The sequence below is a fragment of the Cladosporium halotolerans genome (genome assembly GCF_011745625.1).
Source record: "Cladosporium halotolerans strain TM138-S3 chromosome Unknown Sca38, whole genome shotgun sequence".
Taxonomy (NCBI): Eukaryota; Fungi; Ascomycota; class Dothideomycetes; order Cladosporiales; family Cladosporiaceae; genus Cladosporium; species Cladosporium halotolerans.
In genome coordinates, this window is record NW_027191489.1 from 188827 (window position 1) to 205673 (window position 16847).

At 55.3% G+C, this 16847-nt stretch overlaps 8 protein-coding genes across 8 annotated transcripts; 4 read left to right on the forward strand and 4 right to left on the reverse strand.

Annotated features, from left to right (window-relative positions):
• The first annotated feature begins 134 nt into the window (after nucleotides 1-134).
• Nucleotides 135-1806, forward strand: WHR41_07990 (uncharacterized protein). The gene is made up of 3 exons (XM_069376594.1): nucleotides 135-634; nucleotides 701-922; nucleotides 1140-1806. The coding sequence occupies exons 1-3, from the start codon at nucleotides 281-283 to the stop codon at nucleotides 1224-1226; spliced, it is 663 nt and encodes a 220-aa protein (XP_069226244.1). The 5' UTR covers nucleotides 135-280; the 3' UTR covers nucleotides 1227-1806.
• An 83-nt stretch (nucleotides 1807-1889) lies between these two features.
• WHR41_07991 (uncharacterized protein) lies at nucleotides 1890-2429 on the reverse strand (the record flags this gene model as incomplete). The annotated part of the gene is made up of 1 exon (XM_069376595.1): nucleotides 1890-2429. The coding sequence occupies one exon, from the start codon at nucleotides 2427-2429 to the stop codon at nucleotides 1890-1892; it is 540 nt and encodes a 179-aa protein (XP_069226243.1).
• A 379-nt stretch (nucleotides 2430-2808) lies between these two features.
• WHR41_07992 (uncharacterized protein) lies at nucleotides 2809-3696 on the forward strand (the record flags this gene model as incomplete). The annotated part of the gene is made up of 1 exon (XM_069376596.1): nucleotides 2809-3696. The coding sequence occupies one exon, from the start codon at nucleotides 2809-2811 to the stop codon at nucleotides 3694-3696; it is 888 nt and encodes a 295-aa protein (XP_069226246.1).
• Nucleotides 3697-3848: 152 nt separating this feature from the next.
• WHR41_07993 (uncharacterized protein) lies at nucleotides 3849-5013 on the reverse strand. Its single transcript, XM_069376597.1, has 2 exons — nucleotides 4112-5013; nucleotides 3849-4059 (listed from the first exon to the last, which is right to left on the reverse strand). The coding sequence occupies exons 1-2, from the start codon at nucleotides 4938-4940 to the stop codon at nucleotides 3974-3976; spliced, it is 915 nt and encodes a 304-aa protein (XP_069226245.1). The 5' UTR covers nucleotides 4941-5013; the 3' UTR covers nucleotides 3849-3973.
• A 208-nt stretch (nucleotides 5014-5221) lies between these two features.
• Nucleotides 5222-6364, forward strand: WHR41_07994 (uncharacterized protein; the record flags this gene model as incomplete). Its single annotated transcript, XM_069376598.1, has 1 exon — nucleotides 5222-6364. The coding sequence occupies one exon, from the start codon at nucleotides 5222-5224 to the stop codon at nucleotides 6362-6364; it is 1143 nt and encodes a 380-aa protein (XP_069226240.1).
• A 160-nt stretch (nucleotides 6365-6524) lies between these two features.
• Nucleotides 6525-8717, reverse strand: WHR41_07995 (uncharacterized protein; the record flags this gene model as incomplete). The annotated part of the gene is made up of 1 exon (XM_069376599.1): nucleotides 6525-8717. The coding sequence occupies one exon, from the start codon at nucleotides 8715-8717 to the stop codon at nucleotides 6525-6527; it is 2193 nt and encodes a 730-aa protein (XP_069226239.1).
• A 215-nt stretch (nucleotides 8718-8932) lies between these two features.
• Nucleotides 8933-11242, reverse strand: WHR41_07996 (uncharacterized protein). The gene is made up of 3 exons (XM_069376600.1): nucleotides 11007-11242; nucleotides 9226-10934; nucleotides 8933-9150 (listed from the first exon to the last, which is right to left on the reverse strand). The coding sequence occupies exons 1-3, from the start codon at nucleotides 11083-11085 to the stop codon at nucleotides 9055-9057; spliced, it is 1884 nt and encodes a 627-aa protein (XP_069226242.1). The 5' UTR covers nucleotides 11086-11242; the 3' UTR covers nucleotides 8933-9054.
• A 985-nt stretch (nucleotides 11243-12227) lies between these two features.
• On the forward strand, nucleotides 12228-12842 carry WHR41_07997 (uncharacterized protein; the record flags this gene model as incomplete). The annotated part of the gene is made up of 1 exon (XM_069376601.1): nucleotides 12228-12842. The coding sequence occupies one exon, from the start codon at nucleotides 12228-12230 to the stop codon at nucleotides 12840-12842; it is 615 nt and encodes a 204-aa protein (XP_069226241.1).
• Between the last annotated feature and the right edge of the window lie 4005 nt (nucleotides 12843-16847).

The following is a 16847-nucleotide window of genomic DNA, read 5'->3' on the forward strand; positions in this document are numbered from 1 at the left end:
ATCAGACCAATTTATTGTTGCCTGAGGCTGCATTATCAATCGATCGGCTCACCAATTGCCCGAAAGCCGAACTTCTACATCACTTCGCGAAGACCCTTGATCGTGACGTAGCCAATCGTCACATCTCACCAGGGTGATGCATTCTTGAGTAGTAGAGTCTGGCTGCCACAGCATCATGGATTGCGATGTTGTGATGGATACAGCAAGACCAACCCATACTTAACCGGCAGCAACATATCAACCCCGCCAACTCCGCTCCTTCTCACCTTTTTCCTTCCAAATGCGTCCCTTTGCACCCCAACTTGCACGCTTCACAAACAGAACCACCGCCTCCTCTCCCATAGCTCAAACAGCAGCTGGGTATTTTTCCTCCGGTTATCAAAGCTCTCCTTCTCCCCCACGGCAAAATAGAATGGCCTCCACCGAGACTGGCGAGCTCAAGCTCGAGACCACCGACGTCAAGACCGCCCCTGGTGTTGACCTGAGCAGCGAGCAGAGAACCCTCGTGGCCTCTGTTCTGGACCTCTTTGCGGGCAGGCCGTCGCTCGCGAAGTTGCAGCTGTGGAAGGATGATGGCGAGTTCAGCGACCCTATCACCATGGCCAAGGGCAGGAAGCAGTACGAGGCTCAATGGGTGAGTGCCTCCGGTGCCTCTGGAAGATCTACGCAAACAAGAGTGATGTTGACAAACGGCATACAGTACGGCCTGCAAACCGCCTTCTCCGAGATCGAGCGCAAATCGCACAACGTGACCTCCGCCGGCAACCCCATCTCAATGGACCTCACCACGCGCTACAAAGTCAAGGGCGTCGGCAAGGAGACGACGATCAACAGCAAGATCAACATCTTCACGGACGGCGGCAAGATCCAGCGCGTCGAGGACAAGTGGGACGGCAAGCTGCCGGACTCCAGCATCACCAATGTATGTAACCGATGGTTCAACGCTGTCAGCCCGTTCTTCTGGACGCACTACGCTTTCGGCTGGTTCTACTCGGCGATCGTGCTGCTGCACGAGACGCCATTGGCGAGGGTGAGAGGGTTGCATGGTTTTCTTGCCGAACTCCTCCTGCATGCTCTTATCTGCCAACAGTTTCTATCTTCTATGCATGTGGACACATGTACTGACCCATTGATCACAGGCCTTCCGCAGGCTCAACGCCGTCTCCGTCCCGAAAATGGTCGGCGTGCCCAACAACGCCGAAGAAGACGCCAAGCGCGGCAACTAGCAGCTGCACAAGAACAATCTGGGACTCACGCTGGCGGAACTGGAACTCGTCAGACCCGGTCTCTTCCTTCCCGCTCTCGAGAAAGGCAAGCGCAAGGGCATCTTGAAGAACCGCCAGGAACCGCAAGCCGGATCGTCCCATCTTCGCGACTCAGGAGCTGGGCTCAGCCGTCGTGGTTCTGAGGCGCTGAACAGCGTTGATATATCCCCTTTGACCTCGGTGGCCGGTCCTGAGGCGAATCCGCCTCCGAGTTGCAAAGCGCAATGACTCCCTGACGATGATGAATTTGTACGATACAGGAGGGAATTAGGCCCATAGCATGACGTATTATTCTTTTGGTCGTATATCGGTGCGCTGTCCATCATGGCTCTTTTCGTTACGTTGTTCAAGGAGGTGCTTCCAGTCTGTTTGGAGGTATGGGCATTTCTCCACGTTTGTTGTCGGGCCGTCGTGGTTGCAGTCATGGCCTTCTTCACTTGGCCACTGCGGATGTCACTGGCGTGGGCGAAGGGGTACCTTGGCCACACGTATTAGGACAGTCGTTTCAGACTTCAATTCCACATTCGTTCCCAATCGTCCACCATGGCGTGCCAAAACCGAATCACGTAGTCCATTCCCATCCGCCAAAACCCGCCTCGCTTTCCCAGCTCTTCCCCTCAACTCTCAAGACTCCTTAACATGGCCCGCCGTCGCAACCTCCAAAATCTCCTCCTCCAAACCCCCAACATGCACGACCTCAATCCCCGCCTCCTCCAACCTCCTCCTACCCACATTCTCCCCAACAAACGTCTCCGGCTCCCGAACCCCACAAACAACCCTCCTAACCCTCGCCCTCCCATCCGCCCCCCTCAGCCTCAAAATCCTCTCCACGCACGTTAGATTCCCCGCCGAGCGCTTATTACACGGCTCCATCGTCGTGTACAGCACCACATCCTCCGGCAGATACGGGCCTAGAGCGTCCTCGACAGGCGAGGAAGTGATGCCGTGCGCGGAGGCGAGTTTGACGAAGCAGGTCTGCTCCGCGTGCGTGTTGCCGGGCGCTTCGAGCGTGTAGCCTGTGGCGAGGATTTGGGGCTCGGAGGAGGGCGAGAGGAGGAGGGCGCCGACGCGGAAGTTGGTGGGTTTGGGCGGCGAGAGGCGGGCGAGGGAGAGGGCGTGGCGGAGGTGGGTGAGGTGGTCTTCGTTTGAGGAGGGCGTGGCCATTGTGGGATGTGGAGTGGTAGGGTTTCTTGTGAATTTGGCTTCTGAATAATCCTTTTCTTTTTTTTTGGCTTTAGCTCGATTTCTTGTTTAGAGATCACAGATCAGTGAAGCTTTCTTCTCTTGAAGCGTAGAAGCCGGAAGTCGCATGTGATAATGACGTACCCGGATTTAAGCGGCGATTGGAGAAAGTGAGCTGGAAACGCGCTTTCGCGCGCGTCGCGTCCTCCAAGGTGCCCAACTCTTGCGACTCTCAGTCTCCCACTTCACTTGATCCACTACAAAGTCCCGCCACTTCAACCGTCCCAAATCAAGCATCTTGATTCTCCCGAAACAACCAAAACCTCTCAACTCACTCGCCAAACCTCCCAAACCCTCAAGAATGGAGGACCTTCTCAACTCCACCGAACCGCCCACCATCGACCCCTACGCCGTCCTCTCCGTCCCACAAGACGCAACACCCGACCAAATCAAGACCGCCTACCGCAAAGCCGCTCTCAAACACCACCCCGACAAAGCAGCCGAAAGCGACAAAGCCACCGCGCACGCCAAATTCCAAGAAATCGCCTTCGCGCACGCGATCCTGAGCGACGAGAGGCGGCGGCGCCGCTACGACGTCACAGGCCGCACGGAAGAGAGCCTGGACGTGGACGGCGAAGATGGCGATTTCGACTGGATGAGCTACTACCGCGAGCAGTACCGCGACGTGATCACGACGGAGGCGATCGACAAATTCAGCGAAGGGTACAAGGGGTCTGAGGAGGAGCGGCGGGACGTGCTGGACTGGTTTGAGCGTTGCGAGGGGGATATGCGGAAGCTGTATCAGAATGTGATGTTGTCTGATATGGCTGTGGATGAGGACAGGTTTAGGGAGATTATCGACGAGGCGCTTGAGAAGGAGGAGGTTGAGGCGTATAAGAAGTATACGAAGGAGAGCGAGGCGGCGCGGAAGAAGAGGGTGGATGCTGCGAAGAAGAAGCGCGACAAGGATGCGAGGGAGGCGGAGGCGCATGCAGAGGATCTAGGGATTGGGAAGGATTTGAAGAAAAAGGATAAGGGGAAGAAGGATGGGGGAATGGGCGATTTGGCAGCTCTCATTGGGCAGAGGCAGAAGGGGAGGGCAGAGGGGTTCTTGGCTGACTTGGAGGCGAAGTATGCGCCGAAAGGAAAGGCGAAGGCTGGAGCTAAGAGGACAACTGAGGAACCGCCTGAGGAAGCTTTTGCAAAGACCGAGGCTGGGAGGAAGAGCAAGCGGACGAAGAAGACTTGAGTCTGATCCTTGATGGGAGGCCTATTGGGGTCTTTGTTTGCAATGCACCATTTGAAGTTTCTAGCGAGGCGTTTGGGGCAAGAAAGGAGTACGGCTGCGGTATACCAAGGACTGCAAACCCTCAGGCCGTGGATCATAGCAGGGCATGAACGTATGAAAATCATGAGCATACCATTACTGGGTCTAGAAAATACGAAGACGATCAGCCTCTTCAAATTTAGATCTTGCGTTACTAGCTAATGCGTGCCGTCGAGTATGGCCTGCTGCAAGCCCTGTCTCATATGAAAGGAATCCCCGTTCTCGTCCGCTTCCTGTACGCCTCGTACTCACTCCCAAAGAATTGGACCAGCGAGCGCTCCTCACCTACGATTGTGTCAGTACCGTAGTAGTCCGTTTATGCAGGCGGTGAACTTACGCTGGATCCTATCGTGGAAAAACTTCCACAGCACAACAACGTAGGCGATCAAACAAAGCTTGTTGCCCACCAAAAGCTGCGTCCCGATGGCCCACCAGAAGAAGGCAAAGTACGAAGGGTGTCTGGAATAGGCGTACACGCCTCTTGTGACGAGCTCGTGGTCGACCTTCTTGACCATCTGAGGCGTGTGGTTGAAGTTGGTGCCCGCCGTCGCCATGGCTAGACTCCTCGTGGCTTGTCCGAAAATGATAAGGAAAAGGCCGATCGAGATCGTGATAGTATTGCAGTACTTGGCTTGAAAGCGAGGAAAAGCAAAGGTCGAGACAACGATCTCGAGCATAGCGCATGTATGGGCGACATTATACGCGGTACCGTTGGTGAATAGGAGGAAGCTGCTCGCGCGGACAACAGGAACGTTGTAGGTGGCGGTCGTCCAGTATTCGAGAAAGTGGAACAGACTTAGACTGGCGACGAATGCGAAGAGTCGCCAGATCGGATAATCAAAATATGCCGTTTGCGCCCCGAGGACCAAAGAAGTAGCGAGGGCGAAACCGAGCCAGAAGGATTGGGCGCCGATGCTGGAGAGAGAGCGTTTACCATCTGGGAGGAGGGTTGGATCGTATGGGAGCGGTTTGCTGGTGAATGGACTTTGAACATCTGCGTAGTCGTACTGGATTCTGTCCGGCGTCTCATCGGTATCCTCCTTGCTCGAGTCTTGCGTCGAGCGGCGGACGGTGTTGCTGTCTGAAGAAGGGGCGAGATGGCCGTTCGCCTGTTGACCTGAGCTTTGGCCTGAAGCAGCAGACGACGATGTAGAAGGCCGTGCCATGGTTCGTTCCGTCTAGTACTCTTTTGCCGAGTAGGTGTGTCACAACAGCACCATCACCACGCGTGGATGCTTTTCTGTGTTTATTCAGGCATGTGAAACGGCTCGAAACGCCGGATGCGGCTCCGCGGCCACAATCCTAAGGCCAAACCTTATCGCCGAGCCGCGCCTTATCTCCAGCCCCACGTCACTTCTGCCTTCGCGACAATGAAGCTTCGACGAGTACACACACTCATACCTTCGCCGAACACAGCATAGGCGCAGGTCGCCATCTGCGTCCGGACATGCCTTCAATAGCAGAGAGTAAGCGACAAGTCTCTGAAGGCTTGTCGGCTGCCGGGACCGACCACGACGCCATCCTCGCAAGCCTGCAAGACGAGATCGACAAACACAACCGTGCAACGGACTCGAGCACGCGTTCGCACAGGCGATCGAAGCGCCGGCACGACAGCGACGAACGCGACACTGAACCAAATCATCGCCGCGAAAGACACCTGCGCTTCCGCTTCAAATCCGGCGTCGAAGAGCCCCGGCGCAAAAGGCGTTCCAAGCGCTCGTACTCTTCCAAACCAACACCCGACGATGAAGAGACTCAAACCGCGCACCCATTTCCTCGCGAGCCCGCCAACCCTGATGTACCTGACCTCCCCTCAAACACCGCCGCCTTCCAGACCTCGCTCTTCGACGCCTTGGCTGACGATGAAGCCGCTGCCTACTGGGAATCAGTCTACTCGCAACCGATCCACGTCTATTCCCGGCCAAAAGCAGAGACCGCCACAGGCAAGTTGGAGGAAATGGACGACGAGTCATATGCGGCCTACGTGCAGCGTAAGATGTGGGAGAAGCAGCACCCGGAAGTGATGGAGGAGCAGGAACAGGCGGCGCGCAAGCGGCGCGAAGAGGCGGAAGCAAAAGAAGCGCGGCGGGAGGCATTCATACGCGCACGGCAGAAGGAAGCGTGGGATCGCGCAAGTCGTGCCAAGGGTACTGGTCGGAAAGACGACCCGTACGAGTACACGTTCGATTTCCGCGACAGGGACACCGAGCGCAAGGAGAAGCCGGACAGGGATCTTTACGCTCGCGCCTGGGCTTCGTACCTTGCTGCGTGGGATACCCTCAAAGCTGCACTTATTGCGCCGCCTTCTCCCTCAGCGAAGCCGCCCAAGCCGCCTTCGAAGCGCATCCCCTGGCCTACATTGCAGAACCGCCCTGCTACCAGACCAAACATTGAGGAGTTCATGCGGCACATTCCCGGCGACGGCGCGGGGACGCTACAGGCGCTGAAATTGGAGCGTGTACGATGGCACCCAGACAAAGTACAGCAGCGCTTTGGGGGCGCGGTGGACGAGGGGACGATGAAGGTCGTCACTGGGGTGTTTCAAGTAGTGGACTCGCTGGTGGAAGAGGAAAGGAAGAAAGAGGCCTGAAAGCCTTGAAGCTTTGCCGTAGGAATCTAAGCTATATGCACTGTTAGTCTCACTTCCTGACCATTCCTCTGCTGCGAATGTGTCTACAGCGTCAATTCGTCAAATCGTATATGCAATCGACAGTCCACCACCGTCCCGACTTCATATCTTACAAACCCCCTCACTTAGCTGCCTCTGGCTCCGCTTCCTTTTTGACCACAGTCTCCCCTGCCGGCGCAAACCCCTCAGGCACACCCCTCGCCGGCCTACCCATCCTCAGACTAACCGCCGTCTGTGGGCCAACCCAAGCGCCCAGAAACCCACTCCAAGCGCTACCACCAGCCACCATACGCTGCACAATCTTGTACGTCTGCAAATCTGCGTACGGCAGCCCCGTTTTCGGATCAGTGTACTTGGCCGCCCAGCCGGTGACAGCGCACTTGGGTTTCTGTGGCGGCTCCGGGAGGGCGTCGAGTTTGTTGCGCTTGAGAACGCGGGAGAGGTAGCGGCTTTCTTCGGGCGTGAAAGGCGGGTGAGAGTTGGGAATGAGGGTTTTGGAGAGTGGCGTCTCGTCCAGTGGGCCGAATTGTGAGCTAAGGAGGCTTTTGCGCGATTTGTTGGGTGGTTGAGGGTAAGTGAGAGAGGGGAAGGAGTCGAGGACGAGGAGGGTGCGTTGAGCTTGTTCGCGAAGGACTGGCGCAGGAGGCGGTGGTGGAGCCTGAGGCGTTGCGACTGCAGCTGGCGGTTGTGGTGTGGCGGAAAAGGTCATGGTGCCTGGGAGGACGCCAGGCTGGGAGGGTTGCATTTGTGCATGTTGGGCCACGGTTGGCGTTGAAGGTCCGGAGGGCGTGGAGAGCTGCGAAGGCTGAATTGATGTGTTCTGATGGATGGAGGGCGCCCCTGCAAAGTCTTGCTGCGCCGGTGTTGCTAGAGATAAGCCTGATGCTTCGGTGTGAAAATTAGCAGCGTTGATCGCTGGAGCACTTGGTGTGTATGGAACTTGATCCGGTTCCGGCTTATCCTCAGCCTGAGCTGCGTATTCGTGAATTCCAGACAGCCAGGTATTGGAAGGCTCAACAGGCTCCTCCGCAGGCTTCTCCCCTGAAGGCTCGATAGGAAGCTCTTCTGGGTCGGCACTCTGATCAGCCGTCTCTGAAGGTTCTCCGAGTGTCGGTGCGTCTTCCATACGCTCATCCGCGGTACCAGGTCTTGATGATTCTCCGCCCCAATCAATGAGGTCCATAGCTGCCTTCTCGTTTTCCTTTTTCGCCGCTTCAGCTTGTTCAGCTTCTATTCGTGCAGCTTCAATGCGCTCGCTCTCCTTCCGCTCCTCTTCCAGCCTCTCTTCCTCTCGTCTTCTGGCCTCCTCGGCCTGTTTTCTCGCTTCTTCCCTGGCTTCCTCTTCTCTCTTCTCAGCCTCCTTTCGGGCCTCCTCCTCTTTCCTACGAGCCTCCTCCCTCGCCTCCTCTTCCCTTTTCTTCGCTTCAACCTCATACTCCTGCATTGTCTTTGACCCAAGCCTCTTAACCTTCAATTTGCCATCTTCAAAGACTCCACTTCCACTCCAGGTCCTCATAACCGGTCCCTCAATATCCCTCTTCCTCTTCGCCGCAAGCGCCTCCTCCCTTAACCGAATCCTCTCCGCCTCCTCCCTCTCCGTCCTGCCCAGCTCTTTAGCCGTCTCCTTCTCAATCCGTTTACACTTCTCAAACCGCTGCTCTTGCGTCAGTGGCAGCCGATCCGTCATGCGCACCCTCTTCGCCGCATCCTTCATCAACTTCTTCTGCTTCTCACTCCTCTGCGCGCTCTCCTTCAAATTCGCATGGATAACCTCGCGATTCTTCACCGCCAGCTCACGCCTACTCTGCCTCGTAGGTGCATCCACCCCCTCCGGCAACCAATTACTCCTCTCGCTCTTCTTCTTTTTCTTCCTCCTCTCCGCCTCCTCCGCATCGCCCTCCCCCTCCCCTTCCTCAACAACCCTCACCCTCTTCTTCGGCACCAGCCCGGGCACCCTCATGCGCGCATCCATCGCCTTCCTTTGCTTTCGCCCCTCCGCGCGCTCCGCCCTCTTCAGCTCCTTCTCGCCCTCGTCCTCGTCGCCCTCCGCATTCGCAGCGTCCTCATCGCTCTCGTCGCTCTCCATAGCCGCGTCGTCATCTTCTCTGTCCGAAACAGCATAGTCCTCCGCATCCTCGGCCTCGTCCTCGGCGAGTAGCTCTTTCTGCAGTTCTTCGTCGTCGAGGTTCGCGCGCAGCGTCGCGTACAGGTTGCCGGCTGTGCGGCGCTTTGCGCGCGTGGCGACGAGGCCGGAGGTGGTGAGGTCGTCGGGATTATCATCTTCGGAGTCGGAGGTGTTGGAGGAGGAGGACATTTTGGTGGTGGTGTGGGTGTGTAGTGGGATGAGGAGGGTGATGGGAACGCGGGTTTGGGAAAGTGAGGAAGTTCGCGAATCTGGGGTTCGGGGAAGGAGCGATCGGCATGTGACAGCGAGCGGCGATCGTAGGGCTGGTCGCTGAGCCGGGGATCTACTCAACACTCCCTTACTGCATGGCATGGTTGAGACGTGAACAGTGAATCGAATCATCGTTGGACTTGAAAGTTTCTACCGTGCATTATTCGTGTGGGTGGCAACTATCTATTACACACTACATATGGTCTGTGGTCTGGTCCTTCCGTTCATCAGGGCCTCAAGATTGCGAGGCACGAGATCATCGGACCTCGATCTTCGCGATCTCCCCTTTGGCGTTCTGCCACTCGTGCATGCTGCGTTTGCTCCACTCGAGATGAGCGCGGGCGAAGTTAAGCTATGTGCTAAGTCAGCAATATGTTCGAAAGGATAGCAATCCGGAGAAACCCCAGATGCATGGAAACAAACTTACCATGTAATTTGTCAAATCTTCCTCTTTCTCCCCCTGGAAGCGCCTAAGCTCCTCCATCACACCCGAGCTGGCATCCGTGACATCCTTTTTGCTGACCTCGAGGGCCTCCTCTAAATGGCTGAGACTCTCTTTCGTCTTACCAAGAGCATCTCTTCTCGCACGCTCAGGGTCGGTATCCGTAACGCCCTGAATGGCGTGCGTAAGGCGACCGAAGAGCTTGTTTGCGACACCGCTGGTGGCGCGACGGTGCGAACCGTTGGTCGGAGGAGACGAGGGAGGCGAAGAAGGATATCCTGAGCCGGGCTCGCCCTGCTGAGCCGAGGGCACGCTGGAGCTGCGCGTGTTGGGAGGGAAGTCGGAATCGACGGAGTTATTGTCTTCTTCGCGAGGTTGTCTGCTGCGCTCGGAGTGGCTGGCGCTGCTTGCGCTGCGGCGGGGCGTGGAGTGCATGCCGGAAGAGGACATGTACTGCTCTATGCGCTTCGCTTCGGCCTCGGAGCGTTCCAGCTGCTCGAGGGTCATGCGTTTCTTCTCCAGCTCGTCGCGAGTCATCTCCTCTTGAACACGCTTGAGGACACGAAATTTGAGTACGCTGCGCACGACGCTCGCGAACTGTGCGCTTTCGCGCATGGGCTCTGCGAAGCCGGCTGAGAGTGCTGAACCCATATCCCTCGAGGCGATGTAAGTGTAGTCGCAGGCTTGACCGGTCTTCTCAATCGCATGTGCTACACTTGCGCTCTGCTCACTAAGCGAGAAAGCGTTGTAGCGTGCACCAAGGTCCATCAAGTCATCGCCAAGGCTGTACAAGTGGCGCAAGATTCGCTGGTTTACCTTCTCCATCGAGCCCGTGAGAAGAGTCTCCAGCTCCTTGGTGTTGTTCTCAAAAGACGAGAAATAAGGGTCCATCTCATCTTCTTGGAGCTTCTGTTCTTTCGGAGGAAAGCGAGCATATTGGATGTTCGGAGTACTGTGGGACGCAGCAGAGGGCAGCGTCGTTTGCGCCGGCGGAGAGACAGGCGTACCACTGGAACTGACAGAACCCGATCTCAGCTTCGCGCTCTGACTAGGCACAGGCAGCCACTGGTGGCCTTCAGTCGGGTTCGCCGGATCAAGAGGAGGCGCCTTCAGGTTGTTCTTCGGAATCGAGGCCACAGGGTGCGAGTGCAGGACCTCGCTCCAACTGGCATTCGGGTCCAGGAAGCGCCACCACACACCGTCCTCCCGCACATGCTTCATGCGCCTGCATCTGTTTAAGAACGTCGCAAGCATGCGCTGCCGCAACTCAATGATGCCCGCATCTTCCTTAGCCTTCGTGGGCTTTGCCGCGTAATCCGCAAACGAGTGCTTCTCGGGAATCGGCGGGATGATAAGGGTGGGATGCAGGGCGACCAAAGTCGCTCGCAGCGACGCGAACTCCGAGTATCGCCTCCTGACCTCCAGATCGCCCGTGCGGATCGTGTACGTTATGTAGTTCCCGCCGCCTTCGTGGTTCTTGCCGGCGTGCGTAATTTGGATGTCCAGCTCCGGGTGTTCCCACAGTATTTGTTGAATGCGACTGTCGTAGCCGCCCTTGGGCGGATCGATCTTGGGACCTTGCGGGCGGTCGTCATCAAGCTCTTCGTCGCTTAGTTCTGCGCTGCGTGACATGAAGTGAGGGCGCTGGTCTGGTGACGAGGCCTCAGAAGGTGGGGTGGACGGGCGGTTGAAGGCTGGTTCGGTCAGCCATTGTGTTCCTAAGGGTACATGCGCGGCTGTGGCAGTATGCAAAAGCTTAGACTTACCAGGACTCTGGATATCGCTGCCCTCACTATCCCGGCGCTGGAATGAACCGTACGGATTGTTGTCTTCGTCGTCCCACATGGTTGCGAGGACCTGATGCACTGCCTGGACTCAAGGTATTTGCGTATTCCGACCTGCGCAAGAAAGGACTGTCGAGGCCGAGGCGACAAAGTAAGGGTCTGGTAGACTGTGTGATTTGCGGGAGATGCTTCGTTTAGCAGGCTGTTGAGCGATGCCTGCTGCGGTCGAGCTGGGGCGGCGGTTGGTTGCTGGCCTGGGCGTTGGAGCTGCTTGCCGACGCCGAACTGCGACTGGGGAGTGACGTAGCCTCGTGAGCGCCTTCTACACTAATGCGAGAGTTTGTGGCATGCTTCGTGTTCTCTATCTGCGAAAAGCATTCATGAGATGCCCTTATTGCTGATGCTTTTCGAAATAATCGTAACAATCAAGCCTTTGCGATGTTATGCGCTCCGAAATGAACGAGTTTATAGATACATATCCTCCGCTGAACTCTCTAAATTGCCTTTGCTCGATGCTCGTGGTGCCACTAACTTCCCTGCGATCACAACGTTGGCCCAGGGCCACTTCTTGTCATTGGAAAGTTTGGAGGCTTCGCGGGCTTCCTACTTGTGATTATGCTAGTGTGGTTACCATATCAGGCTATCGGAGCGAAAATCTGTTTTTAGCAGTCTAGAGAAAAGGGTAGCAGCGTACTGTTCATTTCCATTCAGAGAGCGCTGAGAAACTTGGGTGGACCACATAATGACAGAGCCCCCCGTTTTGCAGGGCCGTGGGAGTTCAGACTTCAATTCATTCAACGTATGCTGAACCTCGGCGTTTTAGATCTACATTCAGGGATCGTGAGTACTCGGTGAAGCCTTATCTCTGCTTGCCTATACAGCATACTTCATCATTTCCTCAGTCCTCACACTGATCACGTGAGCCCTCGCGAGCCGCGCCTGCGCGTGAACAACCTTCAAGAGGCGTGTGCTTGACTTCTTTACATCACCACACCCATGCATCCACGACGAATCCCACTTCAAAACACAATCTCTTCTTCAAGCAAAATCGGTACTCGGACAAAAACGCCCTTCTATTCGCTACAATCCGGCCAACTTGCCGGACCACAGACAGCCTTAACCGGCACAGCTTTCCACTCTCGCACTCGAGCTTCATCACAACAAAGTGCGGTTCGCACAAATTTGATGGTCCAGACGCGCAACATGCCAATCAATCGAGAACCTCTTCTGATTCGATTCTTCGATCCATCAATTGCCTCGCCAGACTCCAGAGGCCGCACCCTCGCCACCGTCCTGTCCTCGTCCGACAGGCAGCTCGAAGCCTCCCACGATTACATTCAAACCCTGTTCCCACTTCCAGAAGGCAGCATGTTCAACTCCGCACCTCTCATCACACCGGAGATCCGCGAAGCCTTCCTCTCACAGCCTCAGCTTCGCGCCAGTTTGCGCAACGCTCTAGAACGCATGCTCGCATTCTACGGCCTGCAGCTCAATGAACGACAAGTACCCAATAGCTCATCTACCAAGGACGAAGTTACGCGCGGCCCGAACTTCACATCGAACTCGAAGAACTGGGTGACTCGCTTCAACCACAACCACTTGCGTATTACGCGCATACTGCGCTCGCTGAGGGTTTTGGGCCTCACATCTGAAGCAGAGGCACTGCACGATTTCCTTGCCTCTGATGTGGATGTGACGAGGCTCGTATCAGAACGTAGCCAGATGTATTGGCGCAGAGCGACGCACAGGGAGCTGTATCTACCGTCTGACGAGGAAGACAGGAACGCCGAGGGGATCGCTTGGTTAAGGGGGAGCTGAGGCAACACCTACTCGAGCCAGTGCCTTAGGGAAGCACTGGAAACTAAGCTCAATGACCTTACAACTCTAGACAAGCCCACTCCCTGAGCCAGATTCAATGGCTGGTCATGGCGAGCGACGTGCGGAAACTACTGGTGCCGGCACGTGACTTCGCCGCTTCCGAAAAACGAGCAGACATCTCGCATGCACGGGAGAACGAATCGGGCTTTCAATTTTCCATCGCTTGCGCTGCATGCAGAGAAACAATGTAATCGAGGCAGTAGATCGTTTCCTCGAGATGCGAAAGAAGAAGGCATGGGCTTGTGGCAATATGGGAGCTGGGAGGGCCGGCTTCACAGATCAAGTTCATCGTGTGGCATTGCTGTACGAAAAATCTTCAAATAGCTATTTGAACGAAGAAATCAGGCAGAGCTCATCTATCCGCTCAACTAGTACGCAACGTCGAAACCAAGCAGTGCTCCATTCATATTGGCTAGGGCAGTGTGTGTGCTTATCAATACAAGTTACCAAGCACTGCGAGAGGGATGTCCCATCGCGGAGCCTCTTCACACTATGCTGAGCAAGCGAACAGGGAATTCAGCATGGATCGATCGAACTGTCCAAGTCCACTTGCAGTCATTCATTAAAATTACCCAACTACGCAATCACCAAAATGATTAAGTTAACTCAAAGGCAGCTCTCGTTTCACATCCAAGCCTAAGCCACCTCTCCTCCAGAGAATCATAAACCCTGAAAATCATTACCATCGGCCGTAATGATCAATTAATAGATAGAGAAATCACCCTTCCCTTTCTCTTCGTACGGGAAGATCAAAAGAGACGCCTCCAGTGTCCTCCGCTTTTTCCAGCTGGCGCGGCCGCTTGGTCGCCGTAGTTCGAGCCCTTGTTGCCCCAGCTGCTCTGCGATGCATCGGCCGAAGCGGCGGCAACGGAAGCGTCGTCCGGAGCGTCGGCAACTGGAGCTGCGTCCAGTGGAGCAGCGTCTTCTGGACCCTTGGCCGGAGCGGCATCGATCGGAGCGACCTCGACCGGAGCATTGGATGGAGCAGCATCGACCGGAGCCTTGGCCGGGGCGGCGTCAACTGGATCTGCGTCGACTGGGGCAACATCAACTGGAGCAGCATCCGCTGAGGCCTTAGCCGGGGCAGCATCATTTAGAGCTGCATCCATCGGAGTATTGGTCGGAGCAGTTGCAGCCGGCATGCCGTAATCAGCAGGCTTGTTGTCCCAGCCTCCAGTCACACCGCTGTGCGGCTCGTATGCGCTCGGCTTGGCTCCGCCATCAGACCAAGAAGTGATCGTAATCGTGGCCGGAGCGGCACAGCTAGCCTCAGCCGTGTAGGTCATCTGGATTTCCTTGGTCTCGTAGCGAGTCTCGGTCTCGACCTTCGTCAGGACGCTGGCCCCGCCTTCTTTGGTGACAAAATGCGTAACCGTAGGGCCCTCCTGGTCTTTTGTGACGGTAGAGCCTGGCAAGAACTTGGTTTCATACTCTGTGGTCGTTCTATCGCTGCCCGCTCCAGACATGAACTTGGTTTCGTAAAGCGTGGAGTACTGCGTGACGACAGAACCATCTGCTTGAGCCGTAACGGTTGAGCCTGGGAGGAATTTGGTCTCGTACTTTGTGAAGGTCTTGTCCTCGCCCGGGGCGGTGATCACGCTGGGCGAGCCGGACATAAACTTGGTCTGATATTCGGTAACTGTCCGCTCGCTGCCAGGGGATCCAGGGGTTGTAAAAATGCTAGTTAAAGTCGAGCCGGGCAGGAACTTGGTGACCGTGGAAGCAGGCGTGGCTGGCGCGACGAGATCCGAACATGTGGAAATAAGGATGGTTGAGATGCTGCTGATAAACTGGGTCTGGACGTCGCCCTCCTCGGTCGAGACCACGGTTTCGTAGAAAGTCCGGCCGGGCTGCATTGACACGATCGTGCTCGTGACGGGAGATTGGATTGTCTTGTAAATGAATTCAGTTGAGCCAGGAAGCGTCGAGATCTTCGTGACGGTGCTTGGGGCTTGGTACACAGTACTGATCTAGACTCAGGGTCAGTAAGATGTCAATAGAAGCTGCTGCATGCTATGGTCGTGTGAAGCAACAGAATATCACGTACTTCGGTGTGAACTGAGCTGATTGTCCGGACTTCTGTTCTCGTAATCGTCGAGGGCGCTTGCGTAATGAATTGGGTCTTGAGTAATCATTAGCTATTGTCTAGACTGAATGATAAGCGAGGAGCTCATGCCTGGGTAATCGGCGACGCGATTGTGCGATATTCAGTCTTCAAGACCGTAGAGGGCGCCTGAGTAATGACTTGAGTCTGATAAATCGTGGATGGCGCTTTTGTGATCGTTGAGACCTTGGGAAAATGTTAGCGGTCATTTCAATGACGTTCAAGGCTTGTTGCAAGCGCTGACTTGGGTGAGCGGCGAAGTTATCGTACGATATTCGGTCTTGAAAACCGTCGAGGGCGCCTGAGTGATCGTCTGGGTCTTGCATGTTGATCAGCTACCGCTCAAACTGAGCTCATAACAGCAAAATGGTACCTGGGTGAGCGCCGAAGTTATCGTTTGCCGAATTGTGGACGTTGTTGTCGACGGCGCTTTCACGAGTGTCGTTGTCTTGAGCCAGAGTCAGCGAAGCGCCACTACTTTTGCCTCTCACTTTCAACGAAGGCGTGTTCAACTACTCACTTCCGTGACAACCGAATTGATCGTCCTATACTCAGTTTTTGTGGTCGTGGAAGGCGCTTGGAATGCGGTCTTGGTCTGGAAGTGGTCAGTCTGGCTTGGACACGCTCTAAAGATATCTTATGATTGCTGAATGCAGTGGCATGTGGGTAAAGCTAGCCAAAGGCAGAAATCTTGTACCTCAGTAAGCACGGAATTGATTGTCTGAGTAACAAATCGAGTTGCAGTTGACGGGGCAGCAAAAATTGTGCTAACTCGAGTGACTTGGGAGACGATAGTTGAAAAACTTGTCGATGTACGGGTCGCCCAGTGAGTAACGCAAGTTGTTGAAGTCTTAAAGATAGTAGATGGGGCCTACGGCTGGATTAGCAACAACAGCTGCCTTCTCGTGTTGCTCAAAGCGACGTACCTGGGTGTATATCGACACGGAAGTCACCGGCGTGGTTACAAACGAAGTTGACACAGAAGTAGAAGCTGGAATTTGTTTTGTGATGAAGATAGTAGTCGGAATTCCAGTTTGGACTGTTGAAAAACTTGTCACAGTAGAGGCTTAACAAAGATCAGCGATGGTTCCGTGGTGGACGGTCTAATACAGCTCACCGGGTGCAAAGAAAGTTTCGTGAGACGTCAGCGTCGAAGGAGCAATTGTTCGCGTCAGAGTTGTTACGAAGTTTGAAATAATTGTGGTACTGCGGTACACTGTAGACGCAGGTGCTTTGAAAGTACTGACAAGAGTTTTCGTGCTAGCTGGCAAAGTCCGCACTTGCGTAGAAGTGTACGTACTGGGCGCCATTGTCCGTGTGAGCGTTGACGTGAACGGGATTGTAATTCGCTCCGTGTATGTCTGGACATTGGCTAGATTCGTTTAGCAGGTGATTTTCAATCGGCCCCGCGATGGGTGGAAGCCATTTGTTGACTTACCTGGCTGGATCTCAGTCTGAATGACGGTCTTTGCTGGGAGTGTTGACCATGACGTGAGTGTCGTTCCTAGGATCAATGAGCGGCCGAACGGGAAAGGGAAATGACCATGTGAAATACCTGGCAAACGGGTCGTTTGGGTAAGATACTCGGTCTTTTGCTGAGTTGAGGTCTCGGTCACCGTTCTGCCTATTTGTGAGATCAAAAGTCAGCCCAAGAATCAGCCTGGGAGCTTATGGGTGGTTGCTTGTGCGGTAGCCCTGCATGCTGGTCGCTGTTTATTTTGTGACCCGGCTGCATAGTTGGGAGTTCGCTCCGAGCTAGTATCGAGCGGTTTGTTGAACTCTCTCAACGACGGCCCTGGATTCTCTTGTGCGAGCGCCCATGGTAGGAGCATCGAGGGGTA

What these genes read in the sequence shown, in the direction of transcription:
- WHR41_07990 (XM_069376594.1), top strand. Translation starts at nt 281, where the DNA reads ATGCGTCCCTTTGCACCCCAACTTGCACGCTTCACAAACAGAACCACC. An exon ending in AGCAGTACGAGGCTCAATGG is followed by an intron (nt 635 to 700) that starts GTGAGTGCCTCC and finishes AACGGCATACAG; the next exon opens with TACGGCCTGCAAACCGCCTT. An exon ending in CGGACTCCAGCATCACCAAT is followed by an intron (nt 923 to 1,139) that starts GTATGTAACCGA and finishes CATTGATCACAG; the next exon opens with GCCTTCCGCAGGCTCAACGC.
- WHR41_07993 (XM_069376597.1), bottom strand. Translation starts at nt 4,940, where the DNA reads ATGGCACGGCCTTCTACATCGTCGTCTGCTGCTTCAGGCCAAAGCTCA. An exon ending in TTTCCACGATAGGATCCAGC is followed by an intron (nt 4,060 to 4,111) that starts GTAAGTTCACCG and finishes ACACAATCGTAG; the next exon opens with GTGAGGAGCGCTCGCTGGTC.
- WHR41_07996 (XM_069376600.1), bottom strand. Translation starts at nt 11,085, where the DNA reads ATGTGGGACGACGAAGACAACAATCCGTACGGTTCATTCCAGCGCCGG. An exon ending in CAGCGATATCCAGAGTCCTG is followed by an intron (nt 10,935 to 11,006) that starts GTAAGTCTAAGC and finishes TGACCGAACCAG; the next exon opens with CCTTCAACCGCCCGTCCACC. An exon ending in AAGATTTGACAAATTACATG is followed by an intron (nt 9,151 to 9,225) that starts GTAAGTTTGTTT and finishes CTTAGCACATAG; the next exon opens with CTTAACTTCGCCCGCGCTCA.